At 41.7% G+C, this 21,918-nt stretch overlaps 1 protein-coding gene and 2 long non-coding RNA genes across 9 annotated transcripts; 1 reads left to right on the top strand and 2 right to left on the bottom strand.

Annotated features, from left to right (window-relative positions):
* Positions 1-8,502: 8,502 nt before the first annotated feature.
* Positions 8,503-10,294, top strand: LOC307043974. Its single transcript, XR_013809490.1, has 2 exons — positions 8,503-8,994; positions 9,552-10,294. It is a non-coding gene; the product is annotated as an uncharacterized lncRNA (long non-coding RNA).
* On the bottom strand, positions 9,055-14,599 carry LOC307043970. Of its 7 annotated transcripts, XR_013809481.1 has the most exons (8): positions 13,215-14,599; positions 12,764-12,824; positions 12,570-12,681; positions 11,419-12,027; positions 10,472-11,311; positions 9,854-10,379; positions 9,626-9,743; positions 9,055-9,188 (listed from the first exon to the last, which is right to left on the bottom strand). It is a non-coding gene; the product is annotated as an uncharacterized lncRNA (long non-coding RNA). The 7 variants fall into 7 exon arrangements; XR_013809480.1 differs by lacking the exon at positions 12,570-12,681; XR_013809482.1 differs by having other exon boundaries at positions 11,419-12,681.
* Positions 14,600-17,249: 2,650 nt separating this feature from the next.
* On the bottom strand, positions 17,250-19,175 carry LOC307044868 (uncharacterized protein). Its single transcript, XM_079690293.1, has 2 exons — positions 19,046-19,175; positions 17,250-18,924 (listed from the first exon to the last, which is right to left on the bottom strand). The coding sequence occupies exon 2, from the start codon at positions 18,787-18,789 to the stop codon at positions 18,109-18,111; it is 681 nt and encodes a 226-aa protein (XP_079546419.1). The 5' UTR covers positions 18,790-18,924; positions 19,046-19,175; the 3' UTR covers positions 17,250-18,108.
* Between the last annotated feature and the right edge of the window lie 2,743 nt (positions 19,176-21,918).

Consider the following 21,918-nt stretch of genomic DNA (forward strand, 5'->3'; position numbering starts at 1 on the left):
TAGGCTCTGACGGTTAGAAAGAGATGTCACATGTCAAAATCCAGCAGGGGGAGCCAGAGATATGAAAAATCCACCCAAATGGCCCCAGAAGAGGTTTGTTTTTGCTAAATCTGTCTAAAAAGGTCAAATATCACTTGTTTTGCATCAATCTTGATACAGGGTACTTATTATATGTTGTACTTTGGATTCCTAAAGTTTTTAGTCTACTAACCCATCACCCAAGGTTAGTTTTCACTATAAGTACAAAATATCTTTGGGACGGACACTAAAATTTAAAGTTTTTTACAATGTTCAATCTGAATTTTCTTTCAAATAAAAAACATTTATATTGAATCTGACTTTTCTACATCCAACTGACAGGTTTATAATTACTTTGAGAAAAAAGATTATTAATTTAACCCTTTTAGAAGGGAAGATACAGTCATTTGTTCTGGGAATGTCATTTTCGAGCCTGAAACCTGAAAAACAGGCTCGGGGTTTAACAGGTTAAAGAGCATCTTGCAGGTTTTTATTTTTTCTACATTTATGCTTAAACTTGCTTGAAAATTACAATTAAAAAAGTGAATGCAGGATTTGATATGTTTTACAAGACATAAGGGCAGGAATTCAGAGGGAAAGGAGCAATTTTGAGCTCTGCTCTTAAAAACGGCTTTTTTTTAAGGTCATACGTCAAACGCGTCATATTACATCACACAGGGGACACATCTCCGCTCTCTGACCGCGGGTATAGTGGAGTTGCGTTGAGTTGAGCGGTTGTGTTTTAAGGAGCTGTTATTTTTCGGTAGTTTTACATTGTATTTCACCATTTTTAATCATGGTGCAGTATTGTGTTTGTGCAGGTTGCACAAATACCAGCCTGTCAGGACATCGAGTCCACAGTAAAAAGGACCGGAGCTAGCGTTCGTTCCTGGGTGCATTGTGCATCCACCTCCCTGCAGCACATACTCTCCACAGCTTTATCAGGAAACCGTATTACTTCTCTCTCCCCCCCCCCCCCTTCGCTGCTCTCTCTCTCTCCCCTCCGGTACACGGCACCGTAAGACATAGTGTCGAGTTGCATTAGGTAACTCTGTGGTGGCTGTACTGCTCCAGCCGTCTCCTTTGTGTTTGTTTGTTTCCCCCTGTCTGTGTTGTTTGTGTGGGCGTGGTGGCTGTCACTCCTGGCTCCCGGCTCAACCTCCACTCATCTGCTGCAATCAGCTGTGCACCTTCCCCGACTACACACCTGCTTTCCATCAAGCCATTTACAACGGCATATCAACGGAGGCTCCACAACCTTTCTCCGCCAGATCGTCAAGTATCAGCCGTATCTCGCGTCTCCACTCCGGTACACGGCACCGTAAGACATAGTGTCGAGTTGCATTAGGTAACTCTGTGGTGGCTGTACTGCTCCAGCCGTCTCCTTTGTGTTTGTTTGTTTCCCCCTGTCTGTGTTGTTTGTGTGGGCGTGGTGGCTGTCACTCCTGGCTCCCGGCTCAACCTCCACTCACCTGCTGCAATCAGCTGTGCACCTTCCCCGACTACACACCTGCTTTCCATCAAGCCATTTACAACGGCATATCAACGGAGGTTCCACAACCTTTCTCCGCCAGATCGTCAAGTATCAGCCGTATCTCGCGTCTCCACTCCGGTACACAGCACCGTAGTGTGGAGTTGCATTAGGTAACGCGAGATACGGCTGATACTTGCGCATTAGTTTCTGTTATGGATCAGTATCAACAGTCCTGCCAGTAACGTTACTATATTATCAATGCTACGTTAGTTATAGCCTGATATATGAGAGCTAACTTTACAATGTTGTGATGTGACATTAGCTAACATTCTGTAGCTAACGCCGGTCACTCACCAAGATAGCTGCCCAGTTCTCCACTGGTTCTCCTCACACCACAGCTCAATTTCTCTCCGATGGCCGTTATTTCTTCTAATCCTTGGCTGCTCCTGGTGTCTTGGACGCCTAGCAGGCTCATAATTATAAGGTTGTGGGCCGTCATATGCATTCGAATATTCATGTTCAACTTCTTCTGTGTCTTCTGTGTCGAAACTAGCATTGGGATCCATGTTTATTACGTGCCGAGGCTTTTTTATGCGGAAGTGAACATTTCTTAAAAAAACGACGCCAGATGTCACTGTAGTGTATATTTCTGTATATCTTTTTGAAAATCTAGTGTATTCATCATTTTCCTACAAATGTATTCACAGGTGTCTTTAACCTGGAAGTTGCTCTTTAAGATACGTTCATAAGAAACGTAACGTGGGAGAAAATATGTTTCTAGAAGATATGTAGAAAATAAACGTATTTGAGATACATTCATAATAACGAACGTAACATGGGAGAAAAGACGTTTCTAGCTAAACGCAGCGCCATATAGATAGAGTTACGACAACGGAAGTCCAAAAACGGTTATCGTCACGTGGTTCATGTAGACGAGAATCGTTCCCCCGAAGTTCATGGCGGGCAATGTGAATGCATTGATAACAGGAGATAGAACTACGATTTTTGGTAATTATTAGTGAATAAAGGTTTTGATTTGCAATATTTATACAACAAATCGATATGTGTATGTATTTACATCAATATGTTTTAAAAAATTGAATTTGCTAATATTAAGTGATAATATTAGGATTAGTGTGAACAACTAGTTTACATGTTAGGCCAGAGGTCTGCAACCTTTTTGACCAAAAGAGCCATTTTGCTCCTTTTGCCAACAACATTTTTTTGTCTGGAGCCGCAAAACATATTTCCTAGCTTGATAGCTAATAAAGTTTTATTTATTGCTATATCAGACAGAAACTACAGTTTTTTTGCATTTATTAGGCTATTTATTACGTTATATAAAACTGTTAAACTCTAAGAAACAAAGAACTCCTATAAGGAGAATTCAAAAATAATACAGAGGCCTACTTTAAAATAAATTAAACACAGCACTTGGGGAGTCATCTGCACATTTGGAGGAAACAAATATATAATTAAAATGGGCCGACTTTTAAATAAATAAAACATATAGCTGCACCCTAAAAAGAGTTAACGGTGGGGTAGGTAAGAATGGAGAAACCAGCTCGAGTGCGCTAGAGTTTGAAAATACACAACCGGGAAAAAATCTGCCTCTTCCTTCAGACTTTCTTACAGAGTCCCTCATCCAACACACACACATGACCAATGAGGGCACGATATAAGTTTGTGCACAGACGGAAGGCTGACAGGCAGGTAGGCCATCCAGTTATTTTTGCCGGGCCGGCTCAGATGATTGTTCGTGCTTTTTACAGCGCTACGGCTTCCAGAGATTAATTTGTTTATGTATTTATTGTCAAAGCATTTAATATATTCATTGCTATCGGGACGTTAAGAGCATTCCATGGAATATAAAAAAAAGTGTTTTCTGAAATAAATTACATACCCCATTGAATTATGACTGAAGATCGTCAGCTGTCTTCCTCTCCCGTGTTGTTCCTCGATACGTAAAGGCTGCAGCACCTTTGACAACTTCTCTCTACATATCAAACATACCGGTAAACCAGCATCGTTTGCTGTGAAAGCATATAACTCTGTCCACGCAGAATTAAATCCTGTGTTCCTCCGGTACTTTTGTTTTCTTTGATTTATCCATAGTTCGCTCATCGAGCCAGGGGTCAGGTTATTCCCCCGCTGGAAAAGGCGCTGGCGCGGGACCGTAGCAGGATGTGACGCATATTTTAGTTTAGATTTAGATTTTTATTTTTTTATTTAGACCTAATTAAAACCGTTTTGTTTTTTATTTGTGTGTCACAGTATCACCTCAAAATACAAGATACGAAACATTTTCAACCATGCAACAACATTTAAATAGTCCTACAAATACCTTTATTTTCTTCTTATTTTTATCTAAGCTCAAGGGAGCCAGAGCAGAGGGCTTAAAGAGCCTGTGACACGATTTCCCCCCATCATCCAAACCCATCAATTTGAGTAAATATTGTCCCCTTGAAAACCGTTACTGAACTGATTTTGGATATTTGTACTTTGATAACCATTAATCTGCCCTTCAATGTTGACCATTTCCTGGATCTTCTCGGGGATTCTTCAAGTCCCGCCAAATTATGGGTGACGTCAATGCGGGCACAGCGCTCCAGCTGCACCGTTCAGGATCCCAGCATCTGCATGTAAACGCACGATGGCGCACACAGCAGCAAGCTCAGACAGTGATGACAGTTTAATTTTGAACGTGTCTGAGAGCTCATATGAGGCTGAAGGATCGGTTTATTTTGTATCTGTTAGAAGTTTAGGAATTAGGTGCGTAAATATGGGCGATCATACGGTCATGTAGCCAGTGGTGGACTGGGACAAAAATTCAGCCCGGGACTCTCGACCGGCCCGCTTCGGTACAACTAGTAAATTGTCAACGGGGGGAGTGGGGGATGTGCTAGTGACTTATCCGACCGGCCCACTTCGGTACCGGCCCATCGGGATTCGTCCCGATGGCCAGTCCGCCACTGCACCCAGCCCAGCCCACGTAAACTGTCAACGGGGGGAGCCTCGCTGCGGGGAAACGGTGGATCTAGTGTCCCGATCGGAGTGGGAATAATAATAATAATAATAATAATAATAATAATAATAATAATAATCCGTGCATTTTATCCAATAATTTCCCCAACATCGTGGTAAAAAAAAACACACGTTTAATCCATGTTGGTGTACTACTACAACCAGTGGTGTGGTGGGGACGTTTAACTGGGTGGACGGGGTGGTGGGTGGACGGGAGACACTATGGACGCGCTCGTGAACTGTCAAAGGGGGGGGGGGGGGGGCTTGGGGACCTCTGTGTCGCCTGTCAGCGCAATTTACATGATGCCGTTTAGACAATATAATAATAAAGGGCGGTGCCGGCTGTCAGCGAACCGATCCGGCCTTTCTGCGCGACTATTACTCAAATGCGGGACATAGTCTCAATGTTTGGGACGCGGGACAAATAATAAAAATGCTGTGTGTGCAGTCCCGCACAGTGCGGGACACCTGGTCACCCTACACACACAGTTCTGCCCCTCACACACACACGCTTCAAATCAAGTTGCATAAATGTTTGAGCTACGCTTTTATTATAATTACTGTGAAATCTGCCTATTATGTTTTTGTCATTATTACAACAAACACACACTTGCAACTGATAACACTGGCAATGATTTTAGATGTATTAGACCAGGGGTTGCCAACACGTCGATCGCGAGCTACCATGTAGCTCGCGGAGGTTTTCCGAGTAGCTCACCAGAGGGCGCTAAAGTGCAGTTGACATGTTGAGACATATTTATTTATGTAGTATATTTTGAGAGTAAGAAAGATAGAGAAAAAGAGACGTAAGATGCAGTCATGACAACTGAGGAAGGTCCTTCAAAGAAGAAATCTAAAATATACTACTTTCATGACGAGTGGGAACATGAATTTTTATTTACGAGCATCAAAGACAAGTGTGTGTGTTTAATTTGTGGCTCGAGTGTTGCGGTGGGGAAGAAGGGAAATGTCGAGCGGCACTTCACAAAACTTCACGAAAACCTTTCAAAGGAGTATCCCGCCGGCAGTTGCCTTCGCGTTGAGAAGGTACAACAATTAAAAGCTACGCTACAAAGGCAGCAGTCATTGTTCACGAAGCCTGCCAAGAAAGCTAGCCTAGCTACAGAAGCATCGTTCCGAGTCGCTCAGTATTTGGCAAAGAACAAAAAAGCTTTCACTGATGGCGGTGTTCTTAAGGGAGCGATGTCTGTTATGGCAGAGACTTTGTTCAGAGACCACAAGAGCAAGTCGGAGATAATGTCTGCCATTGACGATGTGCAACTGGGAAACAACACTGTGGCGAGGAGAGTGTCGGCGCTGTCAGTGGATGCCATGGGACAGTTGGAGCGGGACATGGTCAGGTGCAAGTGGTTCTCCATACAGTGCGACGAGTCGGTGGATGCGAGCGACACAGCTCAGCTGTCTGTGTTCATCCGGATGGTGTTTGAGGATTTTACGGCGAAAGAGGAATTTCTGACACTGCTTCCACTCAAAACAACAACAAGAGGTGTGGACGTGTATAATTCTATTAAGAATTATTTCATAAATAAAGGCGTGCAAATGGAGAAGCTTGTATCCATAACAACTGATGGAGCCCCGGCTATGAGAGGTCGCCACAACGGTTTTATCGCAAATTGTAAGTCAGATCCATATTTCCCACGTTTCCTGAGTTACCATTGCATCATTCACCAAGAAGCACTTTGTGCCAAAGTTATGGACTTCAATCACGTCATGAAACCTGTGATACAAATAATAAACTCTATCCGAGCGAAGGCAAAGCAACACAGGAGCTTCAAAGTTTTTCTTGAGGAACTGTCAGCTGAATATGGAGATCTCCTTCTCCATGCTGAGGTGAGGTGGTTGAGTAGAGGGAAAATCCTACAGCGCTTCCTCTCCTTGCTGAATGAGGTAAAGCTCTTCATGGAAGAGAGGGGGGAGGACACCTCCATCTTATCTGATGCTGGTTGGGTACTTGACCTGGCCTTTTTGACTGATCTGACAGGAAAATTAAACCAGCTTAACCTCCAGCTACAAGGCAATGGCAAAACAGTATGTGACATGATTAGTGCTGTAAAGGCCTTTAAAGCAAATCTGTGTCTTTATCTCCAGCAAGTAAAGGGAAATAAATTGCATCATTTCCCCTCTGTTCAAAAAGTACTGCAGGAGAATAAAGCTGCTGCTGGCTTTCTTGACTTATCAAAGTACTGTGACTGCTTAACTAAGCTTGGGCAGGAATTTGAGGACAGGTTTCTTGACTTTAAACAGCTTGAGCCCTGTGCAAGTTTCCTTGCTAACCCATTCAACATCGTGGATGTTACTGACATGTCTGAGCAACTGGCCAGCCTTTTCAGTCTCAGTGCTTCAGAGTTGGAGCTGGAGATAATCAATCTCCAGAATGACATTCAGCTGAAAGCACATCAGATGGACAAAGATTTCTGGAAGCTATTGGACCCAGAGAAATTCAAAAACATTCAAACTGCTGCACTGAAACTGTCCTGCTTATTTGGGTCAACATGTCGCTGTGAATCAGCATTCTCTGATATGAACTTTATCAAATCCAAATTCAGGACAAGACTTACTGATGAACACCTCAATGACTCAATCAGAGTGAATTTGTCAGGATACACACCCCAGTACAGTGCTCTGGTGGATGCTATGCAGTGCCAGGTGTCACATTAGCTGAGTCAGGAGAAAGACAACAATGCAGTGACAGACTGAATGTTTGAAGACATATGTTTGCTTGATCCAAGTTGAGAAAAGCACAAGCCATATTCCCCTTTTACATGTGAAACAAATTTGTGAAATGCTTGAAATAATTTAAATTATAGAGCTAGAAATGTTATTATTACAATTAGGAACTTTGCACTCTTATCTGTAAAACTGTTTACTGTAGTTATTGATGTTAAAGCAGAACTCAGTATTGCATGGTGATTATTTGTCTTTTTTTCTCTTCATGAGAAAGTCAAGTTTATTCATGTTAATGTTAATGTTTCTGCTCTTGAGTCACGAATGTGATATGTGCACTGAAATCTATATAAAATAACATGAGTAGCTCTTGGCCACTTTCTTTTTTCAAAAGTAGCTCCCGGTTAGAAAAAGGTTGGAGACCCCTGTATTAGACTATTTAAAAAGAAATCATGCTTCAAATAATTGGGGGTACGGCGTACCCCCGCGTCCAACGCCCACTACACCACTGAGTCTGCAACTACAAAAAGCTAAGGTTTGTTTTCTCATCAGGAAATGCAGACCGGCTCAAACAAACGATTTTTACATCATCATCCTCACGATCATTTAATGTGTCATATGTTCGCCGAATTGACATGAAAGCACTAATAAATGTAATTTCATCCACTTGAGTTTACAAAAATAATTGATTTGTTTTTATATCACATCCGACGGGAGGAAATTCAGCAGCTCTCACTACCGATTTTTAATCCTAATTTAATCATCCTCTTCACCACGATCATTTATGTTTATGTTCGCCGAATTGACATGAAAGCACTGACAAATATGAATATACTGTAGTCAACTTCATTAAAACGTTATTAACGTGCCTAAACTCAGTAATTCTCCATTTCTACGCATGACAGCACACTTTGTCCGTGTTTGGCTCTCTCGCCGCACAGTGAAGCGTTCCCGCATTGACGTCACTTCCGGCTTCCCCCAAAACCTCAAAATGAGTCGAAGGAATTTTCCCGCGATGTTCTAAATTATTGATATTTATCGGAACGGTATCGCTTTTTCTTTTTTAAACTGACGGTTCGAGATTACTAGTAGCCCACTATTTCATTGCACAACAGTTGTTGGGTTCGTGTCACAGGCTCTTTAAATGGCCGCATGCGGCTCGAGGGCCGCGGTTTGCCGACCCCTGTGTTAGGCTAACAATGCCTTGGTTAAAGAGCCTGTTGCTGTGTTGCAATATTATCTTCTCAAACTTGTATGGTAGTCAGGAGCATAACTTTCTAATGTTTATTGATATATTTAGAGGGAGGGGATCTAAAGGAATGATTCAAAATTCAGATTAGATTAATTTCTACCATTTTCTTAAATTCATGGTAGTTTCAGTAATCCCATGGTAATTGAGGACACAAGTTATCTAAATGACTAATGTCATCTTTATGGCTTTCAGAAAGGACAGGAGACTGACAGGTGACTATCAAAGGACTAGCAGCAGCAGCAGCATGATGATGATGTTAAATGTGTTGTTTTAGGAACATCCATTGCAAATACATGGAATTCAATAAACATTGAATAGCATATCATGCAGTTTGTCTGTGCCTTTTCCTCCGTGTTGTCCTGGTTTGCTGTGCTGCCTCCTAGTCGCCACCATGGTTTGCTGTGCTGCCTGGGGATGCTCAAATCGCTCCGAGGAAGGAGTACGAATGTACGGCTTCCCCACTGACACAGAGCGGAGGAAAAAATGGCTGGCTCAAGTCAGCAGGAGCAATTTCACGATCAACAGCAAAAAAATATGTGAGGTAATTATATACAAACACTGCATTTGCACTTTTTCACAAAACGAAAACCACACCATTGGGAAAGCTTAATGTTTTGTTTAATACAAAAAAACAGGGAAAGGCTTGAAAAACACTGAGAGTTGAGACTCAGGGTGCAGGGTGAGGGTCTCAGTACAGGTATTCAGGCTCCATTGAATCCCCCTCTGGTTCTTGTGCTGAAAGAGGGAGTAACAGACAGGAGAAAGGGTTATACACACCTATATAGCACACCTATTGGATGGGAAATTGCCTTGGGGAGATAAGGTGTGGTCTTTGTTCCCAACTGAAGTTATGGAACTTTATTATTTGTGAGTTTAACAAAGTATGACAAATGGCATCAGTAACAGATGTGATATGAATTTCTATAAAGTTGTCTCACATTCTTGGTCATATTTTATATACAGTATGTAATGAGTATAACATGTCCAGTAAGTATAAAGTGTTTCCTAATACTGTGTATTCAACCACTATGGAATATGTATGTGGGCAGTCAAAACTGAGTTGTTCTGTGTGTGAAGTAACCTCAAGTCACTCCGCAGGCACATTTTGATGCAGACAAGTTTGTCAAGACAAAAAAGGGCAAGACTAGTCTGAGAGCAGAGGCTATACCCACCATCTTCGTGCATCGCCCTTTGGTCAAAAAGAGAAGGGCCCCTGCACCACGATTCACCCCGGGACCTGTATCTACAAAGCCCATAGCTCATGATCACAGCTATAGTGTGAAAGGTGAGCTAAGGTATAATAAGTATGAACTCTTAGTAACAAAAGTAATATTTCTTATTTTTAAGTGGTATAATATTTTAAATGTTCGAAAATGTACAGTGTCATGTCTTCTACTTACATTAGTCTCAAAGATTGAGGGCAGAAGGGATGAGGAGACTGAGAGAAAGGAAAGTGAGGGTAAAGAAAGAGAGGACATGGATAGTGAGGAGAGACAGGGAGGGCGGACACCACCCACTTAGCCAGCAGCCAGTCAGCATACGAGGGAACCATCAGCCAGTCAGCATACGAGGGAACCAGCAGCCAGTCAGCATACAAGGGAATCAGCAGCCAGTCAAACAGGTCTATTAAAAAAATTAAAGAGAAAATTAAAGAGCCAAGAAGAAATCACCAAAAAAGCAAAGGCTGCACTAAGAAAAATCAGGAAGGAAAATGCAGCTCTCAAGAAAACAATGAAAATTAGGGACAAGAAATATAAGAAAACGTTTTCAAAAGACCAACTTAAGGCATTCGGCAGACTCACCACAAAGGGGATGAAATGGAGCAATGAGACAATTAAGAAGGCTTTAAAAATTTGCTTTGTGTGCGGACCAACGGGTTACAAAACTCTGCAGGAATTGCAGATTCCCCTTCCAGGAATAAGGACACTGCAAAGAAGGATGCAATGTGTTAAGTTTGAGCCTGGTGTGTTGACAGAGGTCTTTGATTTCCTAAAATTGAAGGCAGATAGATGACTGACCTTGAAAGGAAGTGTGTGTTGACCTTGGATGAAATGGCAATCACACCAAGTGTGGAGTTAGACATGATTACAGGCAAACTGTACGGTGATGTGACTTTACCAGGTCACACAGGGGTGGCGACACATGCTTGTGTGTTTATGTTGGCTGGAAACACAACACGGTGGAAGCAAGTAGTGGCATATCATTACACTGGCAATTCTACCAATGGAGCAGAGTACAGGCCAATCATTATTGATATAATACAGAGGGCAGCATCCATAGGGCTACATGTGCTTGATGTCACCACCGACATGGGTAGCCCTAACCGAGCCATCTGGAAATCCTTTGGGGTGGACCAAAATAAAACATCGGTGCCACATCCAGCAAAACCAGACAGGCAGCTTTATTTCATGCCCGATGTCCCACATCTGGTAACACTTTTAAAAAGTGCCCTTATCCGTGGGCAGGTCTTCATAATTCCTGAGAATGTTGTTAACAGAGAGAACCTCCCCTCTAACAAGGTTTCTGTGGTGCCCATTAAGGACTTATTGACCTTTCAGGAAGGGATGGCCTTAAAAATAGCTCCCCATCTTTGAGCTGCAGCCATCCAGCCAAGTCACTTTGATAAGATGATGGTTGGTCTTGCTCTAAATGTGTTCAATAAGGCTACAAGTGCTGGGCTGAAATACATGGTGCAGCAAGAAAACCGCCCTCTGTCCTACCTGACGACAGCGTGGTTCCTGGAGCAGGTTGATCGTTGGTTTGATCTGATGTCATCTCGCCATCCGATTACAGCCCTGAGCAGGCTCAAGATGGAGGAGTACTAAAAGGCCATCACCGTCCTCCAGAACATCATCCATCTGTTTCGTGGGATAAAGATAGGTCAAAAGGGAGGTTGGAAGCCTGTTCAAACAGGGGTGATAATGGCAACAACATCAATTTTGGCCATACAAGAGGAGATGCTTACACAAGGACACAGGTTTGTGTTAACGTCAAGGTTCAGACAAGACAGTCTTGAAAATACATTCAGCTGTGTGAGGTCTAAAAATCCTGTCCCAACTCCAGTGGAATTCCATCATGCACTGAAAATCATATCTGTGGGGCAGTTCCTCACCACCATCAGCTCTGGGAGCTACCAGGAAGACCACAGTAGCTTTTTGGCAGACTTTCTGGACACAGGGGAGCCAAAAATCACTCCATCAGTCAGAGTGGAACAGCTGATGGCGGTGAACAGAACAGCTGCACCTGACCTCACAAAAACTGAGAAATGTATTCTCTTCCATCTTGCAGGCTACATTGTCCACAAAATCATCAAGTTTGCCAGCATCTGTGAAAAATACAAAATTGCAACAGAGCACCATGATGAGAGTCCTTCTGGTGACCACAGCTTGTTAGTGGACTTGAAAGACTTCAAGGCAGGTGCTCTTTGTCATCCCTCCCAAGAAGCCTTTGACTTCATTCACCAAATTGAGGAACTATTTAGGACCAAGACTGGTTCCTCCCTCATGCAGCTCCCCAATGCAGTGGGTGTCTTTGAGAAAGAAGCTCAGGCCCTCTCCAGCAGGCTTCCGTCATGCTGTGGAGTACAACAAAAACTCGTAAAAAGATTCATACGGCTGAGGCTGAGAATTGAGGCCAAACAAATCAGAAATGACAGAAAATAAAAAAAATTAAAAGATGGCCATTTTGGAAGCAAGAGCCAATCCAAAAAGGTGAAAAGGAACAACAGCAGCCAAGCTACCACATCCAGCAACCCCCAAACAGATCCACAGCTGCAATCATTTCCATTAGTCGTTGCAATGGAAATATTTGGACTAAACATTGCTTTTCCACCTGCCAGCACCCAACTAACATCACTGCCCCTCCACCTGCCAACATCACTGCCCTCCACCTGCCAGCACCCAGCCAGAGGAGCGCAAACAACAAAAACAAGCAAGGTGTCCCGTCATGTACCTGGAAGTTTGGGTTGGCAAAATGGAGTAAGAGAGGGACTTGAAAAACCTTGGTGGCTCTCTACTCATGTTGTTACAGTTGTCTTGGTTACAGCTCTCAAGTTTTTTTTTTTGCCATTTCCACATCTTTAGAAAATATGAAATAAAAAATTGAAGTGAAATCAACCTCTTCTCTGGAGAACAAACTTTGATTTCTCTGTCTTGTGAGTTTGCAGTCTTGCAGTTTTGCTCCTCCACCTGTAACATCACTGCTCCTCCATCTGCCATACAGTAGGTTACTAACAAGATTACTTATATAATACAGTGATAGAATACATGTTTAGTATGCTTACTTATATAAAACAGTAGTATTAAACTTACCTTGTGTTTTCACTCTCACTTAAGTCCCTCTCCCTTTGACATCAATCCAAAATCAGCTGAGCTGCAACATTATAAAGACAGGTAATAATCAACATAATCACAAGGACACAATATGGCTCTGCTAAAAACACTCACTCTTACACGCACCAAAGTTATATTTATCTAATATTTAACTCCCTCCACCCCCGCATACAATCCCGTTTAGAAGCCCCTCTTCTCTAATAAAACAACGTTGGACGAAATGACATTAAGAGAACGGAATTTACAATTAAAAGGCTGTTCAACGTGTGTTGCTAACTTGATCCGGTATCCTAGCTTTATCTGTTATCTGTCAACGTTCCCTAAATCTACTAATTTAGGGATAATCTACTGACATCCTTTAATACACATGTTAATTTGAATCAGATGTACTGATAATATCCGCAATATAAATCTTTAAACTTCTTCTTACCTTTAAAAGTTCGTCACAAACGGTCTATTATGCTGCAACTCTACAGCTCTGCTAGCCTTGGCGCTAACTTCTGGGGAACGATTGAGAGGCTCCACGATCCGCCAATGCTGTAAAAAAGTGGTCCATTGGAGTGAACGGAGATGACATAACTCTCAGACTATATGGCACTGGCTAAACATAATCAAGAATGCAGTTTAGTTCTGTGGGAACGGGTCATTTTTAGGAAACAGCCAGTTGCGCTGCACGTGCCTGGTGGTGATCAGAGATTCCTTAAAGCATTGGTCGCCAACCATTCGATCGCGATAATCGCAGACCGTTAAAAAAAAAAGTAACAAAAGAAAGAAAAATTAAATTAAAATAATAATGTTTGAAAAATACGTTTTTAGATGTAAACCTATCATCCACCACCCCGTTAGCAGGTGCCACTTGATTGACGGATATTTGAGACACCTCAATTATATAATACAATAACCGTGCTTTACGTGAACCTCATCATGACACAAGAGACAACGGCATGACTGTAATTTCCCGTGTTCAGTGAACGCAACAGAGGCAAGACACCATACCAATCAGAGAGTTGCATGGAAATACACGTGGGCTTGTGTCATTCAAGCTCGGCTCTGTGTGTGTGTGTGGCAATAGCGCATTTAGTGTGATAGAGAGAGGGAGAGAGAGGGACCGGTGCTAGCGGGGACCGTGATGTTAGCATCTGGTTAGCTAGCTGCACTAACTAACTAACGGACATACAGATGGAGCGATTCATTTCGGACAGTTTGAAACGCGAGGGCCGTGATTGGTACGTGATCTGCCCTCGCTCAAGGGAAAGCCTCCAGCTTGACTTGAGACCGCCCCCGTGATAGATAAATGTATTTATAATGAAGCCAGCTGCAATGGATCATTGATCCACCAGGAGGTGCAGTGGGGTTCCACACTGGAGCTCATGTGAAATAAAGTCAGTACTGTATCTGACTTGGATGTACAGCGGAACTTTGTTAAGATCCATATGTCACGGATATCATACTCTGTGCCAAATAAGAGACATGTAATCATTTACAAAACATCAACATGTTGTTATCTAACAAAATAATTTTGTTATTCGAAAAAAACGAACGGGAGGAAATGCAGCCCGGCTCTCGATTTTTAATCCTAATTTAATCATCATCTTCACCACGATCATTTATGTTTATGTTCGCCGAATTGACATGAAATCACTGACACATATGAATATACTGTATTCAACGTCATTAAAACGTTATTAACGTGCCTAAACTCAGTAATTCACCAAAAATATGTATATTTTAATGGAGTTTCGTCGGTCGATCAGGATCCCAAAGTGTAGCGGAGGGATCCTCATCTGGATGAAGGGTGTTATTTTCCCCATAAAGAACAAGTCGCTGCAAATTATCCCGCTTATTACATGGCCACATTCTCAACAAAGTAACGACATGACTCCCAATATTAATTGAAATGCTTTTATGGATTTAGAAAATGTTTTTATTGATTTAAAAAATAGTTGTATGTATTGATTTAAATTCACATGCATCCGCTAAGAAAAATAGTCCGTTGTTACAGTTTTTTAAACAGTCTGAATGAAACGGCAGCTCTCAGCTGTGTATTTACACAACTAATGGCCCATCAACCACAGCTCTCTCCCCCCCTCCCCCCCTGATCTTTCTTCTCCAGCAGCTAAATTAACAGTAGGTTACTCTGAGTGACCATAGACTGTATGTGACAAGCTTACAGTTAGTGACGTAACAACACCATAAAAGCTGGTGGGTTGAAAGCAATACGGGAGGTAAAAATAACTACAATAATTGTGACTTATTTATTGTGGCTTTTATGTTTTTAGGTATAACATTTTATGTAATTCAGGCTTATAGTTCACCCTTCTCTAAAAGCCTTCAACAATGACAATATTCATTGTAATTTAATAAATCCTTCCAACACACATTGTAAAAAATAGCCTACTGTAAGTTAAGAAATCATTTCAATATGTACATCTTCTGATGTAACAACAATAACATTATAAATAGTAACATAGCTGAACATGGTATTGCACATTTAGCTTTGAGTGTTACTGACCTGAGATGTTTTTATTACATGAATTAAGGTGACTGAGGCTTTTTAACCTACAGGGATGCAAACTCATCAGGTATGAAAAAGGTGACAAGGATCCGAGCCCCCGGCTCCCCCACCCCACGGAATGACAGAGGATTTTAGCAGTCAGAACAACTAAAGCAGCAGTGTTAATAATAACAGAAACGCCAAAGAGTCACATAATAGAAATATATAAAAGCATTTATTTCAAATTGTGGAGCAGTCAGTTTATAATTTTGGCAGCACTGTTGAGCATTTTGAAAATGTATTTTCAGGCCTCTGTGCAAGGCTTAAGTCTTTTTATCTTTATAGCCACATGGTGTAAAGTAACTAAGTTCATAAACTCAACAAGTACTATACTTGGGCACAATTTTGAGATACTTGTACTTTATTTAAGTATTTCAATGTTTTGCTACTTTGTTCTTCTACTCCACTACAGTTCAGAGGTACATGGTGTACTTTGACTCCACTACATGTATTTAATACGTTTAGTTACTTCACAGATCTGGATTAATTAAGTGAAATATAATCAAGTGTTAAATCAGACTTTAGTTCCACCTGGAGTAAATCCACAAGCTACCCTGCAGTATACAAAGTCATTCAAACTAGCTGCACCTTTAGCAGCTTTGAGAACACTTTTATGATCAATCATTATAAAACATATCATATCTATTATTCTGAAATGGACCAATCTGCACAATGACTACTTTTACTGTCGCTACTTTCACTATATTTTGATGATAATACTTTTCTACTTTTACTTGAGGAACATTTTGAATGCAGGACTTTTACTGTAACAGAGTATTCCTACACTCTGGGACTATTACTTTTACTCAAGTAGCCTACAAGATCTGAGTACTTCTACTTTTACTCAAGTACAATATATATATACTTATACCACCTCTGTTTATAGCCTATGAAAAAAACTATTAGAAATAGAAGGCTAAAGCTAACGTTAGCAGATAGTGACAATGTATGCTAGCTAGCTAGCTCAACGATTCCTTAAATAATATTGCCACAGAAAAACTTTTCAGTTCACATCACGCTCTGCCGCTCCGACAGGGAGCTGTGCTCTGAACACCTGAACGGCCCGTTCTAACAGCTGTTCACCAGCGGTCCAGTCTGTGCCACAGTGACTCCGGACGCACAGTTAATATTAACGAACGCACCCGTAGGTAATGTAGCTGCTGAAGCTATCATCTCGGAGCAGCAGAGCCTTATTATACATCCATGAGCAGAGCCGACAGGCAGGAAGACTCGTGCACACAGCTCGTACTTCATTATAATATATAAAAAAAGAACACCATGCGTGTCATGATGGCACATAACAGCTCACGGCCGCAGATTACTCCGGGTCCCAGCCCCCCCCATACCCCAAAAATATTTGTATTGCAGATCTACATGAATCACACAAACAACTTATTTTGGATTCAAAACGGCGAATTTCGCCGAAAGGTGACAAGTTTGCATCACTGAACATAGACAGAGCACAACTGAAACATAACATCTGAAACGATGTAACAACATAACACACTTGTGGGGATGCTTGGGATGTGAGGAGTGAGGGACACGGCTTAGAACGGGCGTGTCGCCTGGCAGGACAGGAGATGTGTGTGCACCAGTCTGCCTTGATCTATGAATTCATGTCCGTGACACTCACTGCTGCCCACAGCTGTTTTATAGAAGGAAATTCCTTCACTTCATGAAAGTGTTTTAACCACACACACCTCTACACACACATGACGGGTGTTATTTTCCCCATAAGGAACAAGTCGCTGCAAATTATCCCGCTTATTACACGGCCAAATTCTCAACAAAGTAACGACATGACTCCCAATATTAATTGAAATGCTTTTATGGATTTAGAAAAGGTTTTTATTGATTTAAAAAATAGTTGTATGTATTGATTTAAAAAATAGTTGTATGTATTGATTTAAATTGAAATGCATCCGCTAAGAAAAATAGTCCGTTGTTACAGTTTTTTAAACAGTCTGAATGAAACGGCAGCTCTCAGCTGTGTATTTACACAACTAATGGCCCATCAACCACAGCTCTCTCCCCCCATCCCCACCTGATCTTTCTTCTCCAGCAGCTAAATCAACTGTAGGTTACTCTGAGTGACAAGCTTACAGTTAGTGACGTAACAACACTATAAAAGCTGGTGGGTTGAAAGCAATACGTAAAAATAACTAGAATAATTGTGATTTATTTATTGTGGCTTTTATGTTTTAGGTCTAAAATGTTATATAATTCAGGCTTATAATTATTAGGTTTTGCGCGCTGTGATGATTCGGCTGTTCCTTTAGTAATGAATATTACATGTTGTGAGGAAATCTTTCCACCAATAATTCCAATAAGTAATCCAAAATGTATTCACTTCAGGTTACGAAAGTAACTGTAATCAGATTAGTCTTTTTTCAAATGTAACGCGAGCTGAATACAGTTAGCCTACTTGATTTTAGTATTCTGATTTATGTATTCCGTTACAACCCAACCCGGCTTAGGACACATACTGGGGATTTCAGAATGGTACTGGATTTTGATTTATTGTATTGGCTTCATATCGCAATAGCCTATATTCCAGAAGTCTGAAATGCAAAAAATGTCCCACATTAGGGCAATTCACCATAAAGTACAGAAGAAATAAAAAGAGGAAACAATTGTATATGTCTACCATTTATTTTTACGAGTGTAATATTGTTAAGATATGTCACAGATAACAAATAACAAAATATTATATCGTAAAAAATCTGAATCTTATATACAAACACATAGGCTATCTGCGGCCTATCTATGCCTATCTGCGGCGGAAACCAGGGCGAGGTGTTTCTGGATCCGTTTTCCGTGGGCTCCTCAGTCTCTCGTTTACCCGGCTCCTAATTTTATGCCACTGGTCCGTGGTCAGGCCTGGGAACCGACGGGAGACACTGGACTCAAGTGTCTGCCTTACATTGAGGGGAAGGGGCATTTTCCCTTTGCTCCCGCTCCAGTTAGTTATTCTAACCATGTTCTCATATGTTTCAAATGGCAACATGGCCATGAACATATCCCCCGCAAATTTCTCAGGGCGACGCTGTCCCTTTTGGAAGCAGTCCTCTAAGAACATTTCCTCGCGATCCGAGGAAACTGCCCTGGTGATGGTGGGCGCATCAGGTGGGCGCGCATCAGGTGTGGGCGCATCAGGTGTGGGCGCATCAGGTGTGGCCGACGGTCGTGTTGTTGCTGCGGACCCCGGAGTGACCGCTGGATTGGCCGCTGGCAATGTCCGTATAGGAGCGGCCGGAATTGGAACATCTGGCTGCATAGGCTGTGGGTCTGCGTCTTCCACATCGAACCCAAACAGTCGCCTGGGTTGGTAGGCGCTCGTGTTCAGCTGCTGCAGTTCCAACCTCATGGCAGCCCGCTCCGACTCTGCAGTCTTCTGTGCCAACGTAATGGCAGCCCGCTCCGACTCTGCAGTCTGCTGCATAATCCTCATGGCATCCCGCTCTTGAATCAGGTCGGACACTTGTGCCTCCGTGGCGGTCAACCGGATTTTAAGTGCACGAATTTCTGCGTCACCCAATCTAGCCGTGCACGAAGCAGACGCCGGGAGCAGAGCAAGTGTGATGGCCTGATAGGAAACAGAAAAAACAATATGAATACCAGTGGTCACATGGAAATAAACAATATATTGTATAGCAGAAAAATGGTGTAAGTATTAATGATTGACAATGAGGGTCAATAGTACGTACCGCTTTCTTTTTAACAAGTCTGACTTTGCTTGGTTTTTTTGGCGCAGGAGACGGCTTCACTTTTTTTGCAGCCACCAGCGGGGCGGACTATAGGAATTAGGAATAAAGAATATAACACAATTAGACATAAGCACAAGTGAAATTAACAAATAATCACACATACAGTAGGTCTAAAGGGCAGAGTATAGGTTAGGCCTATTTAAAATCTGTCAGCTCACCTGTGCAAGACGTTTTCTCCGGGTCTGGTAAAAATTGCTGGAATCCATTCTGCAAAAAAAGAGGTTGTGCGTTCTTCCTTGATTCACAAAAAAGACGTTGTTCCAAAAGCAAGTTATGCACTCTATTTATCTGTGAATCGTACATGGTGTTCGTGCACCTGGATTGCTATTGGTGCGTCTATAGACGCACCAATAGGATAGCTGTATACAGCCGCACCTACTTTTTGTCGGCTACTAATTTGCGTAACCGGCTTATTACCTATTACTATTACAGCAAGGATGACACGCATCAACCGAGAGAGGTCCCAGGAGATTCGTGTCATGCGGGCAAATGGAAAATCAACAAGAGAAATCCAAGAACTTTTTGCAAGCCTTGGCATAGAAGTTTCACAAAGCGCTCTGCGAAACCACTTTCAGGAGAAACCACCCCGCCGCTCAGGTCCAAGAAAACTCCAACAGTAAGTAGCCTACCTTATTTAATAGCATAGCACGTATCGTAAACAGCTGATACTGTATGTGACAGTTCTGCATTTCCCTGATGGCTTTTGTCTTTTTCTTTTATAGCAATATCGTGACTGCGATCGAGAATGCGACAGAAGCTGACGACGAGCTCTCGGCTCATGGTGTAAAGCGGAAAATTCAGGCGGACTTTGGGGTTTCGCTAGGACTGAGCAGCATACGCAAGGCCAGGAGAAAACTTGGCTGGAAATATGGCAGGACCCGTTTCACTCCAATGATCAGAGATCACAACAAAGAAGCAAGGCTGAGACAAGCCCTCGAGTGGATCGAGTCTGGGGAAACGTGGCATGATGTGCTTTTTACGGATGAATCCACAATAGCTCTGGAACACTTTGCAAGGTTCAGTTTCAACAAGAAGGACCATTCTGTTGCAAAGCCTCAACCAAAACATCCAATAAAGTTGCATGTCTGGGGATTGATTTCGCGCCACGGTCCAGGCCCTTTGGTTATCTTTGAAGGAATCATGGACAGAATCTACTTTGAAAAAAGTATCATCAAGGAAGCTGCAGGTCCATACATCAGGGAACATTTTGGGTCAGATCACCGCTTCTTCCAAGACAATGACCCGAAACACAGCGCGGCTGCAGCTGGAATTGCGGCGGAGGGAATAAACTGGGTTAAAACTCCACCCGAATCTCCGGATTTTAATCCCATCGAGTTGGTCTGGCACTTGATGAAAGACTACATTCGGAAGGAGGCTAAACCAGGCTCGAAGCAGGAGCTGATGCAAGCGATAGAGGATTTTTGGAAGACAAGACTGACCCAAGACACCTGTAGTCGACTGATTACAGGCCTCAATAAAGTTCTGCCATTGGTTGTGCAAAATAAAGGTGGACATAGTGGAAAGTGAAATTGTCATTGTTCAATAAAAATACAAAATAATGTATCTGTGTACGTGTTTTACTGTACTTATCTGCATGCACTTATCAAGCATTTAATTAAAGAATGGTGATATACACAGTGATAGATAAGATTAGTGATAGATTAAGAACTAACGTTTATAATAATAAATAGCCTAGTATTTATCCATATTCATAATAATATTTATATCTTCAACTTTTACTTAAAAAAGGGCTTCTACTGTACCTAATTACCTTAACACTAGAACCGCCAGAGGTTTTTGTATAGGCCTACCTAAACCCGTCAAATCCCGCTATTAGAATGCAATGTGTAACAACATAGGGTGCTACATAACACACTTTCAGGAAAAGTCACGGACTGGGAGACTTTAATATTTTTATTGAAACAAAGTTACATTGCACACACACAACACACATCACACAAATTGACCCGATTGGCGGTTCTAGTGTTAAATAAACTCACTAATTAATGAAACCAGTTCAATACGCATTATTCTTATTCTTATCATTCTTTATGAGCGCAGAAATAGTCTTAAAATCAGATCTGTTTTTTAAATGAAATCTGACGCCAGGCAGTTAGCTCTGATCACCTATGATAAATGCACCACACCTAATCGCTGGCCATTCAGCCACAGAGCTCCCTCTGTACAAATCAAACTGTAGACGGTGTGAAAGCACCTATTGTTTTAAATAATGATCGGAATGTGACCTGTGAGCCTTCTGAATTACCGTGGGACAGCACATTCTAAACTAAAATGTTCAATCCATAAAGTAACATCTTATCTTATCTTAATAATATCTTCATATTAATAATAATAATAAATCATACAGTATGTGTCCGAAAGGGAGAAGGAGGAAGCAAACACAAAAATATACAACAAATATACTGCATATTAAAGCAAACGATTGTAAAGGTAAAAGTATGAGCATAACAAATAAAGAAGTGTAATGTAAACCTTTACATTATTATTATGATTATTTAATATATAAAGACTATATATTATTGAATTACAAGATTAGATATACTTTAGTTGATCTAAACTATTGATGTGTTCAAATGCTCTTCAAAACACAACTGAAAGTGCTAGAAAAGTTGTCTTTCTGTATTTGTGAATGAAGCTTAAAATCAGACCTGTTTTTTAAATGAAATCTGACGGCAGGCAGTTAGCTCTGATCACCTATGATAAATGCGCCACACCTAATCGCTGGCCATTCAGCCACATAGCTCCCTCTATGCAAATCAAACTGTAGACGGTGGGAAAGCACCTACAGTATT

Source organism: Notothenia rossii (genome assembly GCF_949606895.1).
Source record: "Notothenia rossii genome assembly, chromosome: 6".
Lineage (NCBI taxonomy): Eukaryota > Metazoa > Chordata > Actinopteri > Perciformes > Nototheniidae > Notothenia > Notothenia rossii.

Excerpts from the sequence above, each read along its gene's own strand:
- LOC307044868 (XM_079690293.1), bottom strand. The coding sequence starts at position 18,789 with ATGAGGATTATGCAGCAGACTGCAGAGTCGGAGCGGGCTGCCATTACG.